The sequence below is a fragment of the Diadema setosum genome, chromosome 2 (assembly GCF_964275005.1).
Source record: "Diadema setosum chromosome 2, eeDiaSeto1, whole genome shotgun sequence".
NCBI classification, from domain to species: Eukaryota; Metazoa; Echinodermata; class Echinoidea; order Diadematoida; family Diadematidae; genus Diadema; species Diadema setosum.
Window position 1 is genome coordinate 8,209,052 of NC_092686.1, and position 21,502 is coordinate 8,230,553.

General features: G+C 38.7%; 1 protein-coding gene across 1 annotated transcript; it reads left to right on the forward strand.

Annotated features, from left to right (window-relative positions):
- The first annotated feature begins 785 nt into the window (after positions 1–785).
- Positions 786–20,161, forward strand: LOC140246144 (aminoacylase-1-like). The gene is made up of 15 exons (XM_072325582.1): positions 786–1,126; positions 2,186–2,250; positions 3,976–4,080; positions 4,748–4,819; positions 6,681–6,703; positions 7,746–7,822; positions 8,537–8,626; positions 11,245–11,301; positions 13,379–13,452; positions 15,721–15,770; positions 16,177–16,234; positions 16,744–16,824; positions 17,313–17,381; positions 18,249–18,325; positions 18,997–20,161. Exons 1-15 carry the CDS (start codon positions 853–855, stop codon positions 19,208–19,210), a joined length of 1,386 nt encoding a protein of 461 aa, XP_072181683.1. The 5' UTR covers positions 786–852; the 3' UTR covers positions 19,211–20,161.
- Positions 20,162–21,502: the final 1,341 nt, after the last annotated feature.

Below are 21,502 nucleotides of genomic sequence, written 5' to 3' on the forward strand. Positions count from 1 at the left end.
GAGAGCAAAGACCTCCGCCAAGTAACTCATTTCGATCCACCCATACACGCAATGCTGCGCTGCTGAAAAACGCCCAATTTCCCAACGATACGCGCAGTTTGGACTCCCAAGTTCATTTGCCCTATTTGCCAACTTAAAAAAAAAAAAACTTCAAAAATTCATGGAAATTTCTACATTACTTCCAAAATATAATCATCTGCTGTTCTTTGTGTCATCACCAACGCCGACAAAAACATATTTGACGTCCTTGGCGGATGTGTGGTAAATGTATGTTTTGATTTGGTTTGTTTTGTTTTGTTTGTTTGTTTGTTTTCTTTTTTTTTAAAAGGAAATTGCTTACCCGGCAGAGCTCAATTAAAATATAGATACTATAACAAGAGGTTGGATAACAACGACATGAGCGTGCTCTGTGCTGGGAGATGCTTGGGCTTCGGTTCTCTTCCCAGGGCCCTCGCCGCCCCCGCCCCGCCCCCTCATCAAGGGTCTTTGCATACGGACTACACTATGGAATGCGAAAAAAAAGGGCAATCTTATTATGGAACGCGCACTGTATAATACATGTACAACAGCGACTCTTCGTCCACAGACCACACCGGTCAGCCAGTCGCACTCAAAGAGATTTTTCTCCTCCCCACTGGGGAAAATCTCTTTGGTCGCACTCCATGACTCGCTCGCCGCGCGCGCGCGCTATCCACCCGGAGTACCCATGGCCAAACATTACACAGTCCTGTCTGCTGATGTATATAATGTGCACATCACTTGTATGTAGATCGTTGATCGAATCGAGGGTACTGAATTCGAGATTTCGGCTGAGATAAAAAGATGTGTCCTTTCAGCTCTAGGAAGTGAAGCATGATTCGAACTCTACGTTCGTCCTCCACAAATCCACTGGTGACATTTCGAAACCGCTATTTCAACTCAGCTGTGTACACGTCCAGACATAGTTTTATACTACCACAGCTTCAGCGGAGATCTCTCAAGGTTTCATCGAGCTTAGCTGTAAAATCAACCACGACGATGTCAACAGATTCTAAGCGTGCGAAACTCGAGCTCGAGGACCCAGCAGTGACTAATTTCAGAGAGTACCTCCGAATTAATACCGTAACTGAATCAAATCCCGACTATGGTAAGATTCCATGGCATAGGCATACTTGTGAATGACATATAGGCCTACTGTGAGTCTGTTAGTGTATCTATTTGTCAAGCGTAGTCTAAGAATGTACAAGTCAGAAGACCAGTAGCAGTACCTTAATTGTCCTTGGTCAAATGGTATGATTGTTGTAAATTTAGGTCCTTTCATTCAATTAACACGTAAAATGGTCTAACGTCAGTGCTAGGGTAAGGCTACCCCCCCCCCCCTTTCCGGGCGCTCCATTGCACAGTTGTTAATTAAATTAGAGTCTACCCACTGTATTTAATTAGTTTAATTAAGTTTACCTGAATTACCTACGATGATGCTCAGTATTGGCAGCAAGTTGAAGATTTGTAGAGGGCCATTCAAAGGATTCAATCCTGAGCCTGAGGATTTCAGTGTGATGCATCCTCGAGATGGTCAATTAATACAGTCTGGATTAAATTTGTTAATGACGAAATGCATACTTGCCAACATTTTCATTTGAGAAAGCGGTAGAATCCAGGATACCTTAACTATAACGTTACACAGCAGCGTATTAACAGCGTCTGGTCGGGCTAAGGATACCTATGCGAGCAGCGCTAGCTTGAATGCTAATGTCCAAGTAATGAAATCTTTCAAAAGCGGTAGTCAATGCGGTAGAGTTGGCAAGTATGGAAATGGAATGTTATGTTTCTGTTTGTTTCCAGTGATCATTTAGCTTTAATTGATCGAAGCAATAAAAGAGACAATAGGCCGAAGGTGTTGGTTGAGATAGGGAGTCAGATTTTACAGTTCTGCCAAGTCGTATTGGCACAGTTCATTACAGAATCAGCTGATATACACAGTGTAGGCCTACATTTACTGTCATCATATATGTATACAGAAACACAACATGACTAATCTACTTGTAGATCTAGATGCATTTGAACACACCAGAAATGAGAGTGGGAGTATGTATGGTAGTGAAATGACTTGAGGATGTTTTACAGGTGATATTGATTATTGAACAGAATCTTATGTAAAAAAGTTTGTGTGTGATGTCATATTTTGGCACTTTCTTTTTCTTTTCAGCTGGAGTTGTCACTTTTCTGAAGCGCATGGCTAAGGAGCTTGGCCTCCCAATACGATGCATAGAGGTACGTGGTCAAAGTAGTGGGTGAATTGTCCCTTTGCAAAAATCATATTGCAACATGAATGTTGATATTTCAACCAATAGTGCAGGAAGCTCCTCAGGTGAAAGAAAACTGTGTTGGATAGCAGTCAATGGCAAGGCTTTAAATAAATTGATGGACTTTCTTGTAAACCTAGTGGATATAAAGGTCCAATATGACAACTTGATTTGTAGTGGGTACACTATTCTATGTTAAGTGGGTATCTCACTGCCTTGGAGACTTGGTGGCAACTTAGTGGTGATTTGAGTCTTGCTGGTTACAGAGATGCCTCTGCGATGTCTCCTGGAGACTACCCTGGTCCCCAGAGAGTCGAGAGGGAATCAAACAGGTTCACTCTTTTTTTTGTAGACTTTTTCCAGTCTCCAGCTGGTCTTGGAGACGTCTCCACAACATCTCCATGACATCTCCTCAGTTGTGGCCAAGTCGTTGAGACTAATTTTGTTTTGGAGATGTCTGTGTAACCTTGTGGGGACCCATGGCAACTTCCCGGTGACAATGTGGAGATGCTAGACATTACTGCGACTGAGAAGATGTTTTGGAGATGTTGCGGCAACATCCCCGTGACTTGCAGATGAATAGAAAAGTTGTCCCCTTGTTTTGTGACATGTCAGATGTTGCCCAGGAGTTGCCTTCTTGTTGAGAGCGCAAGCCTTTTTTTTTTTGTCTTTCTTACAAGTTGTGGCCACTAATTGCAGTTGCGGCAACATCTCCTCCAGTGAGACCCTTTAGGTTTTTGTCTGTCTGTCCTTAATGGAATAAATTCCTGTTGAAACAGTGACAGCGTGATACCAACTTAAGCTGAATGGACCAAATGTTACATTGTCCTGATGAATGGAAATTACAAGTTGAGTTTTAAAATATTTTCTCTTGATAATTTCCAAGCACTGTCCCTGCAGGCGCGTCAGGGTGAGAGACCTGCTGGGAGTGAGGCTTCCGATTTCCCAAAGTGAGCGCGCAGACTGCCGGGGAGCGCGTGCACACAAGCAGAGCAGTGCATGTGCACAGAGCCAGTGGTGGGCGCTGGCATGAACACGAGCAGAGCAGTGTGGATAGCTGCAAAGCCACTGTAAACTTGCCCTGGTGAGCTTGCTACCTAGCCGGGGCCAGCGGCGCTTGTAGCCGGCCTAGTGCGCACCGTGCGTTGCCACAATTTTTTTTTTTTTTTTTTTTTTTTGGTCTTCTTTTTTTGGGGGGAGAGGCTTAAGAAAGTGCTTGTGGGTAGGGTGAGATTGATGTGTATGTTCCTACTCAAACATTGAAACACATGTATGTTCAGGGTATTGCAAATCTAGAATAATCAGAGGGAAGAATAAGAAATGCTTTTTCTGTTAGATTCATGGTAAGAAAATTTAGTGATGCTTTATTTGCAAGCAAATGAAAGATTTTTGTGACTTTGCATGATTATGTTATTTCATCATGCACAGACTGTATACCAATCAGACTGATAACTTTTTTTTCAAACATAAAATGGAAGAATTCTGTGAATTGTTAACTTTATGAATATTCAGAGATTTCATTGAAATACATTTAAATTTACTGCTCTTCATTAATTTAGGGTGTCTACTGTAGTCAACTAAAATATGGAGTAAAGTTTCTTTATAATGTCCAGAGTATCCATCTCCCAAGAGTTTTGTAATGCTTTGTAATTCAAACTTTCCTTGTGTTCCCTGATTTCTCTTTGCCAATCAGGTCCATCCAGGCAAGCCGATTGTGGTTATTACATGGGAAGGCACGGACCCTTCGCTGAAAAGTGTCATCCTCAACTCACACTACGATGTTGTGCCCGTGTTTCCGGTGAGGGGGAAAACAAAGCTATACAAGACAAAACATGAGCAAAACAAAATTAATTGATAGACTGGTTTGCCAATATACCTAAATTTATGGACATTTTATGTAAGGACATATTAATGGGCTGTTTTATTCACTTCCTCCTTCTGATTATGTTTAAATACTTAGTTGTATGCATTTATAGTTGTTGCTTTGTAGGGCAAACTCAAAGCTAGTGTTCTGGTGGTCAGTAACAATGTCTTCTGCGTAGTTATGTGCTGCATACTGCAAGTCAACCAATCTTTTGATTATTTGGGCTTAGGTATTTTTCCAGAAATGATGCCATTATTGACCCTTTTGGGGGTAGGGTACGGGTCATAACAATTTTCTTCTTGGTAATTTAGTCAAAAGTTAGGAGAAATCTTGAAAGGCATGCTTGTGATGGTGTCTCTAGAAGATTATTGTTGAAGATGGAGTAAAGGTCATCGTGATGAGGACTACAAACAGTTTCTCAGTGTGACCAACCACACTACTTTCATTAGATAGTGTGTAGGCTATAGAATATGAAAGTACCAAAATCACTTTTAGTTACTTTACTTGGCTGCCATGGAGATGAGTTGGCAATGTGTTTGTTGATCAATTCTGTTTGCACAAGAAGGGCATGTCTAACAGGATGTTACATTTTGAATGCCAGGAACACTGGGTATGCGATCCTTTTGAAGCTAAGAAAATGGAGAACGGAGACATTTATGCGAGAGGAGCCCAGGTAAATTCCTTACTCAATTTATATTTGATATCCTGTTCATTCTACGTCCGCGTCTAAGCTTTTTATGCTCACTTTTCTTTTTCTTTTGCAATGAAAAGCTGTGTATTTTATATTGAACACTTATTCTCTCAAGATTTCAAAGTCATTTTCAAAGGGATGAAATATAACTGGGATAGAGCTATTACGTGGAGTGGAACATGGTTAAGTGCAGTTGGTGTATTTATGCTGAGCTTCCTTTTCTTTCTTTGTTCTTTTTGTGTGCTTTGCTGCATTCCTTGTAACAGATTTCAAAAGATAAATGGCTCAGAGATGTTTCCATTACTCAGTTGTTTTGGGTGTCCTTGTGAAAAGCAAGTAATAACAATTAGAGAGAGATATGAAACTCTGTTGTGCTTTTTAGCTTTTAGCTCACCTGAGCCAAAGGCTCAAGTGAGCTATTGCGATCGCCCTTCGTCCGGCGTCCGTCGTGCGTCGTGCGTCGTCCGTCGTGCGTAAACTTTTTACATTTTCATCTTCTTCTTGAAAACCCCAAGACCGATTTTCATCAAACTTGGCAGGTAGCATCCCTAGGGGGTTAGGAACTCAATTTGTTAAAATGGGCACCATGCCCCACCCAGGGGACCCCCAGGGGGGCCCAAACCCCCCAAAATTAAGGAATCTGTAAAAATCTTCTTCTCAAGAACCAGAAGTGATAGAGCTAAGTTAATACTATGAGTTAGTACATTGATGACTGTAGTTTCAAGTTTGTTCATGGCAGAATCAGGGGTGCCCCCCTTGGGACCCAGGGGAGGGGGGTGGGGAGGGGTCCTAATGGGGTCTAGGGCAATTACCCCCTGGGCAATTACACCGGACCCTTCCCCTGTCCCTAATACTAATCCTAATCCTGAAACTAATTCTAACCATAACCCAAACTCCTAACACTAAACCCAACCAGTATTTAGCCGCGGGGTAATTGCCCTCTGGGGGTAATTGCCCGGATACGGTCCTAATGGGGCCTAAATTATACATTTTCATCTTCTTCTCGAGAACCCCATGACCAATTTTCACCAAACTTGGCAGGTAGCATCCCTAGGGGGTTAGGATCTCAATTTGTTAAAATGGGCACCATGCCCCACCCAGGGGCACCAGGGGGGGCCAAACCCCCCAAAATGAAGGAATCTTTAAAAATCTTCTCTAGAATCAGAAGTTATAGAGCTAAGATAATACTATGAGTGAGTACATTAATGACTGTAGTTTCAGGTTTGTTCATAGCAAATCCAGGGGTGCCCCTCTTGGGGGCAGGGGGGGGGGGGGGGGGTTGGGAAGGTCCAAATGGGGGCCTGAATTGTACATTTTCATCTTCTTCCTGAAAACCTCATGATGGATTTTTGTCAAACTTGGCAGGTAGCATCCCTAGGGGGTCAGTATCTCAATTTATCAAAATGGGCACCATGCCCCACCCAGAGGGCCCCAGGGGGCCCCCAATCCCCCCAAATTAAGGAATCTTAAAAAATTTCGGCCCTTATTGTACATTTTCATCTTCTACTTGAGAATGCCTGGTCAAATTTTAGTAGAGCTGTGAAAAATTTAGATTAGTGACTGCGTGAAAGGTGAACTTGCGATACTCAGGTGAGCGCTAGACCCGCGGGTCTCTTGTTTTTTTTTTTAAATGGCACGTTGGTGTATGTTATAATGGAAGCAGTGGAGTAGAGTCATTGTCATTCTCAGAAATGAACAAAGAAGTGAAAGATATTGGTTGACATTATATACAGTGTGCTGATTATGACTTTTATTATTTGTTTGTTTGTTCATTGTTTTTGCAGAACACTTCCCAACAGTCATCTATTATCTATAATGTGCATTTTGCTTGTTGTATTTGCAGGATATGAAATGCGTTGGAATTCAGTAAGTATCAATGTTTTATACAGTGCACTCCCGTTATAACGAACACGGTTATAACGAAATTTCGTTATAACGAAGTAAATCTTCTGGTCCCAAAATAATCACCATAAAAGTCTATGGTAAAAGATTCGCTTATAACGAACACGGTTATAGCGAAATTTCCGTTATAACGAAGTCTTTTCCGAGCGCCATAGACAAAGAAAAACAAAAGAAATGTGCTCCGTTATAACGAAATGCGAATTGCTTTCGAAAATTCGTAGCGGAACAAGCATTTATACATAGCTTCTCTGCATGGGTGAACGCTTCACACCACTGTGTGTTCGCTCTTTGTGTCACGCACAGTTTCTGAGAGGAACTTGCATTTATTATTGTGATACAGTTATCCCATCACATTTCACATAGCTTTCCAGTGTATGATGAGTATTCAGCAAACATAATATGATATATATACGTGGTTTTCTTGTTTTCGTTGTTCGGTTATAACGAAATTTTGTTATAACGAAAGAAAACTGCCGGTCCCGAGCATTTCGTTATAACGGGAGTGCACTGTACAGCTACACATTATTCAAGTTCTCTCAAAGTCAATGATAATACATCCTTGAAAACATGCTGTTTTACACTTCATGTACAGATATAACAGGATACTGTACTTGGATTAGGGCCAAAGCCTCGCACCTTTCCTGAAAGAGTGCATTACATTTTAATGATTTCCTAACCTTTCCATGAACACCCAAGTATTGTATTATCAGATGGAAATAAAAGCTGTTTATTATTTGCTGTACAATGTATTTTCAGTTATGCCTCTGCAGATGATACCTCTCTTTGACATTCAAAGAGATTTTCTAGGTTGATTTATAACACACTCCATTTCATACATGGATGCAAAATAAGGCCCATCTCTTTTTCTTTGTTTCGTAAGAGATTTTGCTGAACCCTGACTCATATAGGAAGTAAGCCTTGCAAAGTGTAATTAGAAGCTAAAGATGTGATAGGCTTTGCCCAAGATGGTACCACTGAATTCTGATGCATGTTGTCTTCCTGCCAGATACATCGAAGCCATCCGGCGAATGATCGCAAATGGTGTGCGGTTGAAGCGAACGATTCACATCACCTTTGTTCCAGGTAAGAGCTGATGGGCTAGAATCTATGCATAATAAACTGAAAACATTGACCTACATCCTTCACTGCATAAGGTCCTGCTGATTTCTGTTTTGGGGGTTTTTTGGGTTTTTTCTTTTTTTTGCACCTAAGCCGAATGGCTCAATTAATCTCTAACTGTTTATCACAATTGTACATCCCCAATCAGAGGCATAACATTTAAAAAATTGAAAACCCAAACTTGCTGAGATGCTAGCATCGCCCCTTCCGAAAGTTCCAGTAAATGGTGCTTTATACACCCCCTCCCTCTCTCCCTCCCCCCCCCCCAAAAAAAAGAAAAGAAAAGAAAGAAAGATAGAAAGGAAGCCAGTAGCAACAATTTCATAATCTATATTTTGATCTCAGGATGTAGGTGAAATATCTGATATTATTCTTAATATCTGTGGTTGATTCCATATTACCCTATTACCACACACACACACACACACACACACGACACACCTCCAGTTGAAGCACCTCTCACAGAGCCTTTTGGAGGACGATGAACATCTACCAAGTACCAATACCATACACACACAAACACACACACGCACACAATCTTATGGAGTGTAAGGTCCGTACAGTAGTTTGGCCTTGTCTGTAAATGATCATTGTCGCATTTTATTTTTCCTTGCAAATGTGTGCGTTTTCAGATTTGTATATTTTAGTTTGATATTTGTGTGTCTTTTGTCTTTGCAGATGAGGAGACTGGTGGTATACAGGGGATGAAGGCTTTCGTGGAGACACCGGAGTTTAAGGCGCTGAATGTTGGCTTCGGGCTGGACGAAGGTCTGTTCAATCCACCTGTTAGACCAATAATATGGAAAACCTTCATCAGTTATTGATATACACCACAACAAACGAATCTGAGCTTCACTCATCCATTGTATTTGATCCGCTAGCTTTTATCCACTATTGTGGCCTTCTCAAGCCAAATTATTATTGTCTTACCTTTGTCACCTGTCTGTAAAACAGTGTGTTAATGAGGCATTCTCTTGTAACAAATACTGCAAATTGTGTGATGTAATATGTTGACTTGATTCAAAGGGTGAGGGAGACATTGGTTTTTTTATACTGTTTATATCTTTGTCGTGTTTAAGGGTACTGCTTGGCAAACACAGTTTTGCTGTATGACAGATACACCACTCAGACCTATTTTCAAGTTTTGAAAAAAAAAAGAAGAAAAATCCTACCAACACCATAAAAGTACAGCCATTGTACAATCTTTGTCGAGTGGATGCTCTGTAACGATGCATCACTGAATGCAGTGGCTGTAACGTACAGCGATTTATCGCTGGCCCCTGCATACATGTATACTCATTTGTAACCACCCAGCGTACAAGTGTGATAAGGTAGCCAATTCGTGCATACCTTTACATGCCATTGTGCTGCTGATGCATCGTTTTTATTGACACAGTGGACCTGATAATTTAGATGCAGTAGGCATTAAATGAATGAATGTTTTTGAAATGCACAAACAGACAAAACTCGCCCACAGAATACAAGTAAATAAAGATATAAATTTAACAAATGCCATTAATCTAATTTTCTTCGTTTTCTTTGTAAAAAGTTTAGCTATGATACAGATATTTCATTTGCATGTGTTTTAGAAGTGAAAACCGTTACAAAACAAACATCTTCTCTAGTCTGGCAGTCCTTTTTAACATTGAGTTTATCTTTCAACTTTGATAGTTTAAAGCATGATAAGGCATGAGTATTTCAGAGTGATAGTCATCAAAGTGCAAGATTTTATTGTTAAACACAAAATGTCAATCATTATTGGACTGTATTTTATCAAACTCATGTGGATGATGAGTATAACGGAATGATTTACTTATATTTGGAATGTATCCATCTAACTTTACATGTGTGTGATCATTGTGGGAAATGGAATTTAATAATGACAGAGGCAGGGTCAAAGGTTTCAATTGAATGCCCTAACTGCTACTGTGTATGCAATAAGCCAAGAATCATATTCATGTCCAGGTGACTAAGGCTATGTTTTCGTTACCATTTGTTTGTTTGTAGTTTATAGTTTGTTTGTCCGTGTGCAAAATAACTCAAAAAGCAGTGAACGGATTTGGATGAAACTTACAGGAAAGGTTGAGAATGACACATGTAACAAATGATTAAATTTTGGTAGTGATCCGATAATTTTGGGGGAATTTATGAAAGATTTTTTATATTTTGACAGGTAGGGTCAATGAACTTATGAGTTCAAGCTGCGCATTTTTGAGGTTTTCAATCGCTCACTAAAGTGCGTGCTCTAGTTTCTGCTAGGGTTAGCTGAGAGTTTATGATGTAACAAAGATGTCTATATTGGGAAATCGGGCGATTTTTCGGCATGTATACCTATGGGTGGAAATCACTGATCTTTATAGAAGAGCCCAAAGAGCTTTTCCCCAGTGGTGGAGAGGAAAAAAATCTCTTTGGGAAGAGCAAGATCATTGGTGGAAAGTAGCTGCTTGGTGGATGTCTGCGCTCTCAGAGTGCCTTTTTACCATTGTTTATCTGCACTGCTAGGACTTGCCAATCCAACGGAGAAATACACACTTTACCATGGCGAGCGAGCAACATGGTGTAAGTAGGTTGAACCAGGTTAGCAAACCCATGAAAGGACGGTATTTACATATGCAGCATGGCTAGCTTAGTTATATATTTCTTTTTTCAGATGCGGGACACTAAAAACCTTGTGCTTCTATCAATCCTCTACTTTGCTTCTAGCTTGCCTCTAGCCTCTCTGAATGCATGCCTCACACAGATATTTGTCATATTTCACACAAATATAGGTATTTGTCATTTCTTGAATATATATATATATATATATATCAAGTGTCAAATCGGAACCAGCATATGGTACTGAACATGCTGATATTTTCCTGTACAGATATTTTCGCAAATGAAGTTGAGTGGATGTTTTATAAGTTGTTAATTGCGTGCTTTGTGGTCATGTCATTATCATGATGATAACAAAACAAAAAACAAAGCAAAACAAAAATAAGACAAATTCACAAACTTTCAGAAGAAAATGTAACTTCTCAATAAACTTTTGTTGAGATGTTGCTTGAAATAAGATCAAATCTGTCAACAAAAAAAACAAAAAAAAAGTTAAAGTATTCCAAGAATTTGAGCAGGGACCTCATTTAATATGTCTGTTGTATTGGAGCTCTACTGTTAATATTCACTTGATACTCCCAAACTCGGTGTGCAGGCCTGGGCTGTGCATCTTGGGCAAATTTTTTGTTCTCATTTTTGTCAAAATTCACAAAAATAAAATCACTGTGAAAATGTCAGTGTGTACAGTATACTGGCACTCTTGCATGTCTCTTGTTTTTCACCAGATAGTTAATTTTGTTTTCAATGCCAGATGTTACTCATACTTTTCACACATACTTTCATACTCTTAGGACTTGCCAACCCCACTGAAAAGTTCACCCTGTATTATGGAGAGAGGGCCATTTGGTGTAAGTAGTCTATAGCAGAGGTGGTCATAACTCAGAGATCCAGACTTTGCATGATCATATGTGTTGAAGGGCTGGCCTTATAGTGATTGCTTGATTTATACATCTTTTACATCATTTATTTCAAATTATATAATGCCAGAAGAGATCCTTGACATTTGATTGGTTGTTTGACATTGATTATTCGGCCCATTTCACTATGACATCATCATCCGTGCAATTGTGGCTCCATTTACCGTGCAATTTTGGATCCATACAATTTGCTCCATTGCACGCTCGCTGAGAACCAGGCACACTGCGTGTGTTAAACGCGCTTGCGTTTGCAGTGTGTGTATGTATGCGACAGCGTGCTAGCGTAAAAGCGCTCAGTGAGCACTACACTCGCGATCTCAGTGTCTCTCTTGTTTCTAAATTAATAAAACATCAAATGACAAGGATCTATTTTAGGCGTTATATAAAACAAATAATAAATGTTTTTCATTCGTGCAATGGACAGAATATTTCATTCGGTGAAAGATGAAATTGATCTATTCAACGAGGCGCAGCCGAGTTGAATGGATCATTTCATCTTTCACCTCATGAAATATTCTGCCCATTGCACTCATAAACATTCATTATTTGTATACTGTATCTTTCCAAGTCGTGACATTGCGAGGATTTTATGATCTTTTCTATCCTTCAAGACACAGGATGTCAATTTCTTCACTAAACTAACACTGCATGCCTTCTTTGTTAGACAAGCAAGGAAAATGCATCTCATCCCTCACTTCTTCCTTTATCTAGATTTTAAGTGTCCAAAGTGCATTCTTTTAGATAATTTGCGCAACATACATTCATATGTCATTAGCTGTCATTATCATCTGATTATTATTTTATTTTTATTTCTAATAATTTATTTTTGCTCATATCAATTGAATTTCATCACAGATATCATCCAGGTATGCATGATTTTTATTGTGGATTTAGATGACTTGAGTTGTAACAGGTAGAATCTTAAAGCCCGTATTAGAATATGACTTCAATATTTGATATCAAAGTTCAGAACATTAAAGGCATAATTTACCATTTGCAGATGAAACAAAAACCCAGCATTAGTGCTTCCAAATAGTCCTAAAATGTGAGTTAGAGATGGAAACAACCAATGTAAAGATTTGAACCAGTATAATCAATGTTAAGTATTGTTGAATATACAAAATGTGAACAATAGTTATTATAAGAATGTTTCCGAACTAAACCGTCTACAGTTATGGTTTAATGAGAAAATTAGTGATATCTCCCTATATTTTAGGTTTTATTGCAAAAAATTTATATGGTAGGATGTTTTGTGATACAAGTGACCCACACATATGTATCAAAGGTGATATCTTGAACATTTTTAAAATCACTGCTCCCAAAGGTAAACAGGACCTTTGAGGCTGATGATGAAATAATTATTTGAGCAGATAGGTGAAGAGAGTTCCCCATAAGAATCTTTTCAGCTCACTTGAGCCAGGGGACAGAGTAAGCTGTGCAATCTGTTTTTATTTTTCTCTTCATCGGGAATTATGTGCCATCTGTTAAACTTGTTACACTTTTATTATATCTTTGGTTTTTTTTTTTTTTTTTTTTCTCTTTAACTTATAGTCTGATGTGAGCAAACTTGGCAGGATTCATTCCCAGGTGTTTGGAATACAAAGTTGTTCAAATGATTCAGAAGACCCCCATAGGGGTCGCATGGGGAGAAAGAGGCTTAAAAGTATATCGATTTTGAAAGATTTAACAAACATCTGTTCAAAAAAGCAATAGCAATGACCTTATCAGGCACACAAAAAAAGGAAACATATGCAATACTTATAATTGAATAATTCTACATGTATTTGTCAAGCATGTGCAAGTGTTTGAAGTGTCCTCTGTATAAAATTTAAACTGCCATGTCATGTTTAATGCTAGATTGAGTCTTGAAATGAATCCCCCTTGTGGAAACTTTAGAGATTTTGCACTGGAGTTACAGGTCGATACTGCGCATTGGCAATTTATATGTCAGTGGAATATTAATGAAAAACCTTCCCCTCTCTCCTCCCCCCCACACCCCATCAACTAGGGGTTGAAGTGACCTGTACAGGGAAGCCTGGCCATGGATCTCAATTCATTGAAGATACAGCTGGGGAGAAGCTGGTGAGTTGCTGTTCAGCTTCAATTGCCCTCACAATCTATCTGCTTCCATGTTGTATAGTAGGTGTCCAACACATCGACACTGTACTGTGACACCCATCTATTCATCGCATTGTGTGTAAAGAACGAACTTTCACATATAAATGAGACTACGCGCAGTGGGTTTACATTCTTCACTGGGGATTTGAAGATGCCCAAATATTAGTGAAAAACCCAATAATCAAGATCAACGGCAAAACAATGATACCACAGATTATAAACACACATTGGAAAAGCATTACATGCATTTCACACATATTGTCAATAGAGGGTAGGTGTGTTAGGTTTCAAATTTACGGCGCAACTGAGTGCGTCAAAATAACAACCCAAACATTTGAAGCAGTTATCTTTGAGCATGTACCGCAAATCACATTTTTAATGCACACTTGTGAATTCAGAGTATTTTCTTTACATGTGAGTAATATTTCAGGCAAATTGTGAGATATTTTAAGTATCTATTGATAGAAAAACAATAAGGTGTTGATGTGTTGGACACCCAACTATATTTGTTACAAATGTAAAGGTTCTTGATATCATCAGTTGAGAACTAGAAGGACGCTATCGCATTCTAAGATTTTAGTGTTAATAAAAATGAAACGAATTTTCATGAAATTGTGTATTTGATAAAAAGCAATACTCCAAATATAGAGGGAAATGGAGCCCTTCTGGATTTCATTTTTAGCATTTTACTGAAAATGGATATAATTTGAATTGACGCCATAATGTAGAGGAGATTGAGCCCTACAACATGATAACAATTAGTCAGGTGCCCTGCAAAATTGCAATAAAGCCCTTCTGGTTCTCAGCAGACAATATATTAGTGAGCTTTAGATCTGCAACACTATATCCTATGACACTGCTATTAGGCAAACAAATGTTTTTCTGTGCATGCAAGAGAAAGCTGTTCCCATTTTTTAACGTGGGAGGAGACATGTCATAACTATTAGCATTGCGGATGCAAGTAAAGCTCACTTTCGTTATTCACTTATGGGGAACATTAGAATAATATGGACTGGCCGTACAGGGGATACAACATTCATTTCCTGAACTGGAATCATATTGCCCAAATCAGAGACAAGGCATTCACAGAGGGAAGACGAATACTGTACGTGCCATTTATTTAGTGAGTCTAATTTTTCGTGAATAGGAACTTCCCAACAATTTCGCGAGTGGTTAAATTTGCGATTGTGAAGTACAGAACCAATCGAACAGAAAAGTGTATATTATGTGCATGTCACATTCGTGTCGGGATCAGTAATTTTTGTGTGTTTTTAAATCCGCACATACATAGTACCTGACTCGCGAAATTTGTGAAAATAAAAACCTCACAAAATATTCAGCATATACAGTAGACTATAGGGCAACTTGCTATTACTGGATGCATGGGGAGTCATCTCTTGCTATTAAGTCTGCAAACTCTTCTGTGCATAATAGCATGTATACAGATTTATCCAATTTATTGCCTGCTATTTTACGTGCAAAATCCTACTGACTTCCTTCAGCGGACATAAGCCATTTTGCAGCCCGCAAATTTGTCTGCTCGTCAAAGCAGAGCACTAAGATATATAAATCACATTGCCCAGATGACGATGTTGTTAACAGTAAATTATAGCGACAGGCATACCCATCCAAATTGTTGTTGTCTCTATGTCGTTCTTATCTTATACCACTGTATGTCATATCTGGCACTAAAGTTCTGACCAATCTGCCTCCAAGTTGAGCCATTGAGAATGATAATGTGTGCAACGTATGCTAGCCTCGGCTGTAGCTAGAACAGGCAGACTAGTAGTGTTTGTTCATATATTGCTACATGTGTATATCTTGTTGCACTTTGGAGTTGTCTATTGTGCTGCAACCAAGTGGTCATAAAAATTCCAAACATGTTTCCCCTCATGTGAAGACAAAGGTACAGTCAACCTTGCTTAAGTCAACCTCACGCAAGTCGAATAATCACCTATAAAGTCGAAGGTCTTTTCAGGTCCTCTTCTCTTTACATTCTATTAGTTTTAATCCCTCATAAGTCAAATTTTCTCTTAAGTCAAAGCTATTTCTTCAGTCCAAATACTGTAATAGGCAAAGGCGACTATACCTTTACCACCCTCTATGGTATGGTATTGATTCATCATTACTGCAGTTTCTAATATGGTGTAGTTGTCCCCATTTGTTACAGTAAGTAAAAGAATCCATATCAATACCAACTTAACATTTATGTATATCCTGTTATTATTCTAGCAAAAAGTCATCACTGCATTCTTAAACTACAGAGAGGAGGAAAAAGCCAGGTAACATATTTTATTCTCATTTATCTTTCATACCTACCTAAATACTGCAAATCCTTTAGATGAAAATGGCAAATCTGTGATTTCTCATAACGATTTTTCTTCTGGTTTTGTATGAGTATAAAGGTCAGCAGTGTTCCTGACTGGCCACTTTGCCACTGCAGTATATATCATAATTCTATGTGTCCAGTTCATAGAAAGTCACTTGAATTACTTTGAATATGAAAATGTGAAGAAGAAGAAGGAGAAAAAAACCACCACCATAAACAAATGCAGTATGGGAATACTATTGCAGTAGACAACCCGCAGTAATCATGCATCTTACCAACCACTCATTTTGACTGTTGTAGCTGACAAAGAAGATGATAGTAACAGCTAGTCTCTATCTGCTGCAATCTTTTCTTCACAGAGCCAAGAAATGTAGGATGCTTGGGGAGGTGAACACCTTGAATTTGAACAAGATATGGGTAAGCCAATCAATCTTGAATCAATCATGAGAAAGTGTCAACTGAGAATTTGCTCTATTAGGAGACTTGCTTTGACTTATAGCCTGAAAATCAGTTCAGCTGATGAATTAAATTTTAGTGATATTCAAGGCAGCTTATATCACACTGTAATGAATGGTTTGAAACTCGGGTTATATGTTGTCCAAGAACATTGTACTTTTGTCTAAGTACATTTTGCTATTTGTGTGTTCATAGAATTAGGATATCACAGACACAATACTTTAATATTTCTAGGAAGCCTTTAAACGTCACTTTGCGAGTCATTTGGGGGAGTATTATCCATAGTGGCCAAAATGAGCAGAGATATTTGATGACCACATGAAATTCTGGGGATTGTGAGAAAAGGTAAATGACAGTTTCTTAGTGAAACATGTCATACAAAGAATGGGCAGGAAACCTAAGCCATTGTGTATTTATGTTTATATTTTACTATTGCATATCCCTTTTTTTTTTTCTTCAATGTCCACCAGGGAGGAGTGGCACACAATGTTGTGCCAAGTGAACTGTTTGCATTCTTTGATTTACGGGTCTCTCCGTTCACTACCCCAGAGGCAAGTAGTATCCTTCTTTTATCCTCCTCTCTTCTTCTTTGTTTTTGCCTTAAAACACACACACACACACACACACACACACAAACAATAAGAACATTCAAACTTTAATGTCAGCTGTTGTATGAGGTTAGTCTGTGAAAGCTTTGTACAGCTTTGTAAGTTTATTTCATACTGTTGGTGATATAGCTGTAAAATGCAGATGCGAATTTCTCAAATATTTTATGATTTTATCTTCCCGCCAAGAAAACAAAAGATTCAAGAATACGCTTCCAACGGTTTCACTCAGTTGATAAGCACCAAGGTGTATGGCCTAAGTTAAAGTGAAATTTAATCATAAAGGGAGTGTTAAGAAGGATCTTTATTCATACCAATATCAAATATGCAAGTGACATTGTAATGTGCAATGTTTGGAGCTGGTCACTTTATAGATTCCAGCAGCAATTTCCTCATGTTAACCATGTCAACAAAATGGTTGTTTTAATCCACAGGACATGATAAAGAAATTGGATGAAATGGTCGAATCGGCTGGACCAGGTGTTTCTTATGAGCTCTTAAGGGTAAGTAGACACTGAAGCAGCGGAAGAGAAATCCATGTCATTCTGCGCTCACCCCACCCTGCTTATGCAGACACACATTCACAAACACAGACAGTCTGTCTTCCTTTAGGAATGCTCTTGATTCAGTCGTAAATTTTCATACAGGTACTCATAGTTCATATTGAAGTGTTTGTTTGACCTGAAGGAAGATAATCACCTCAGATGATTGTTGGTATTTTGTTGTATTGATATTGATTTTAGAGTATGTTTAGTCTTTGTTTCGTTGTGTGTTTTTTTTTTAATATTCATATCACCTCTATGTTTGATTTGATTTTGTTTCGTTCTGTATCTTTGATTTGTTCTGTTTATGTCAAATACTTTGTTCACGGCCTCTCTGAAAAACAGCCTCTTGGCTGATTGAGGGCTTTTAACCCCATGATTAAACAAAATAAACAAACAAACACCCACACCCAACAAACACATGCACAAACACAGTACAGCATTGAAGTGGATCAATCATAATTACTGAGAATTGGTTCTACTATTAAAAACGTGCTGTGTATGTGCCCTCAGGTTTTTATGTTTCAACCATGAAGGTTGTCAAGGGCATTTTTGTGCCTGAGTTGACATTAGAGCTAGTCAGAACACATACAACCATAGGCATGTTCAGCTAAACTTTGCAACAAATTATGGAATCTTGGAATCTTCTTTTACTTCAGGGTTTTTTGCTCTGTATCAGTTATAATATACAATAATATTCTTAAGAACGTAAAGTGACACATGAAAGATTTTGAGTGAAATTAGGTAGGTAGGTTTGATGCTTAGATTGTAATCTCTTATATAATTTGTAATGAAATGTAATGACGTACTGTTTTCCAACCATTACAGAAAGGAGTCTGCTACACTACACCACTGGATGATGGGAACGCCTGGTGGCAGGCATTCAAGAAGGCCTGTGATGAGGAGTGAGCTTAATAAAACCCTCCTTACCTTTTCTGTACATATGTGTGTATCTACATGTGTGTATATGTTTCAAAAGATCAGTTGAAACAAAAGCTGTCTAGAATTGTTCTTCTCTGAATATTTGTACATATGCCTGTGTCAGTTATTGGCTATCTTTGACAAGAGCAAGTGTGAAAATTCTGTTTTTCATGCTTTTTCCTTTTATTCTGTTGTGCAGACCAATGCAAAACACATCTTTGCAACCAGTTTATTCACAAGAAAGAAGTTCTATCAGTCATTGCCCATTTGAATAAAGTATTATTCAAATGTAAGGATGCACCTTGAATGAAACCCCTTACATTGCAATTGTTCATTCTATTTTATATTCTATACAGCAGCTAGTCTTTGTATACATTGAATTCTAATCTGTAAAAAGAATTCATCTTCCAGCTGTTAATAAGGATTGTGTGAGAATGCATGCACCTTTCATAATCATCAGGTCTAGTGTGGCTTTTAGTACTTTACAAAATGCTTTCTCATCACTGTCTTTCCCTTTTTTTCTTACGGATATGCGCAGAGCTTACTGTTAATTGAGATATTATGTATAGGGAGGACTATGATTTTTTCGAGTTGTAAAAAAAAAGTTACAAGTATATTTTCAGTGATGTTTTCCTACGTTTATTCCAACTCCCAGGAAAGTTGAGTTGCAGACTGAGATCTTTCCTGCTGGAACAGACAGCAGGTTCATCAGAGAAAAGGGCATCCCCTGCCTGGGTTTCTCCCCGATGAACCACACGGAGATCCTCCTGCACGACCACAACGAGCGGCTCAACGAGAACGTCTTCCTCCGCGGCATCTCTATTTACGAGAGCATCATCCCCGCTGTTGCCAATGTGGCGGATGCGTAGACTAGTACTCAGGGCTGCGGCGGCGCTATCTTCCGACACGCAGCTTGAAAATACTTAATCAGATTGCTGAGCTGGTGTGTTGAGGCACTTGTAATGCATTGATATCTTGGGTGCAATCAGGATTTTTCAAACTGTTGAAGGGGACAAACATATCATCAGAAGGCACACCTATCATGTGCGACATAATGGTTCAGTACACAGCAGTGAAAACTTTTGGGTAAAATCACCCATCTAGGTGTGATATGTATGTTCGAGCTTATGAGCGCAAGTATACATGTAGAAACTGTATTAGAGTATTAAAGCATTAATTGGTTTCTCATTTTGCCTTAGAAAGTTGGCTCTACATGATATATGACACTGGTATATTTCATGCCTCTATATCCAGAAGCAATAATCTGATGATATTGATTGTTCAAGAAACTGCTCTGTGCCTTTAAGTAGTGTGTTACCACAAGAAAGGGATGTCATTGAAAGTGCCTGCTCATACGTGTGATCTGAATGACCGCAACAATGAAGCATTGAGACCCGACGTAGTCATGGGTAAGTGATTTCCATGGCAACAGTTTTTCGCAGTACTGTGATAATACTTCCTCACAAATTTGCCACATTTCTTTGATTTTTTTTTATATGATCTGTTATTCACTGTGATGCAAAGATCTAGAGTTTAAAGGTCACCAAATCCTCGATGTGATTCACCGCCCGCAGAATTATCATTAAGCAAGAACTGGATTGTACAATCAGGCTACACTGCAGAACTTTATCTCTGTAGGCACCTGCTCTGATGTTTACACATAGTTCTGAAGAAGAGGCAAGGAGTAAATTCAAGTGAAATACCATTCTCATTGTTCAAGTTGACTTTTAGTAGAGTTATACCAATCAAAGAGAATGGTGGAAGAATGATTGAAATGGGACATAAATAAGGTGTTGACTTTTTGAATTGACATATTTTTTTTTTAAAAACAAAATATTGACCTTGATTGCAACCACACAAGAAATTAGACAAAGCGGGAATTCTGGCATCATCACTTCACAACTTTCTATTTGATGTGTACATCAAAGTATCAAAGTCTTTACTTTAACCCGTTGAGGACAAGTTCCGAGAATACTCGGGCAGTTGTCTATGGGAAAAGCGTGTAATAGCACGTGGCTCATTATTTACCTTGAAACCTAGTACATATTTTTGCATAATCTGCCTGACAGTGATTCTCTATTTTTCTCTTGTTTTCTCAATTTCATCCCTGCAAGTAAAGTTCTGAAGGAGAAATTTGGTGGAAATTTGTGTGCAGGTCATTGGAATACTTTACCAGGCGATGATGTAACCTCATCTAACTTCTGGATGTGGGTACAACCAGTAACACTTTCATAAATACATGTGAATCTTAAACCACATAACTTTCATTTTTGTCCAATTCTGGTGAAAGAAATACCATTGTGGGAATTTCTTTTCTTTCTTGCTTATTTTACTCTTTGTATCAAAGTCAAGTTGTATTTTCAGTGATGTTGCACATTACAACTCTTTTGAAGTCAAGTTTCACTTTTGGTCCTGTGAACCCTTCAATCACTTGCAGCATGGCATGATAACAGAAAGCGTCATATTATGTCCGTTTTTGTGAAATACCCTAAAACCTCAACTCATGCCTCATTTTTTCCTTCCCTTAATGATATTTGATAAGTTACAATGAAATATGATTTCAGAGGGTTTCGTTCTGAGTGGTGCACTATGCAGGGGAATCTCATCGCAGCATGCTGCTTTGGACTGCTGATATATCCTGTGCTGTATCAGGTATCTCAATATAAGAGGGTTAAAAACAAAATAGTATGAAAGGAATTGGGACAAATTTACCTCGTCATATCAGGTGGTATCTGGCTGCATCTGACCTTGTTATAATAAGGTTCTACTGTGCTTACAGGTGTACAATATTTTGCTCTTACAGATGCTCTTGCAGAGTATTTGTAGTAGCCGATGTAGCCAGCTGTTAAAGATCTACGAATTAAGTTGTGTGACAGCTTTATCATGTACTTATAAACTAACTCGCCAGTTGAGTGGCATATCTTGATATATCTGCTTTATTAAATGTTCATGTTTTTATACATTTCCAACATACAGTGTACACAGTCATTTTAGCTTGAGATGATACCTCCAACGTAGTGCTCTTTTGTATACTCCAGAAAATGTTTCTTTTTTTTGGGGGGGGGGGGGGGTGGGGAGGGGGACATAAGAAAGATGATGAAGACACCATAAGAGATAACCGATCATGTTGGAATATTAGATTCAAAGGCCTTTTGTGGGTT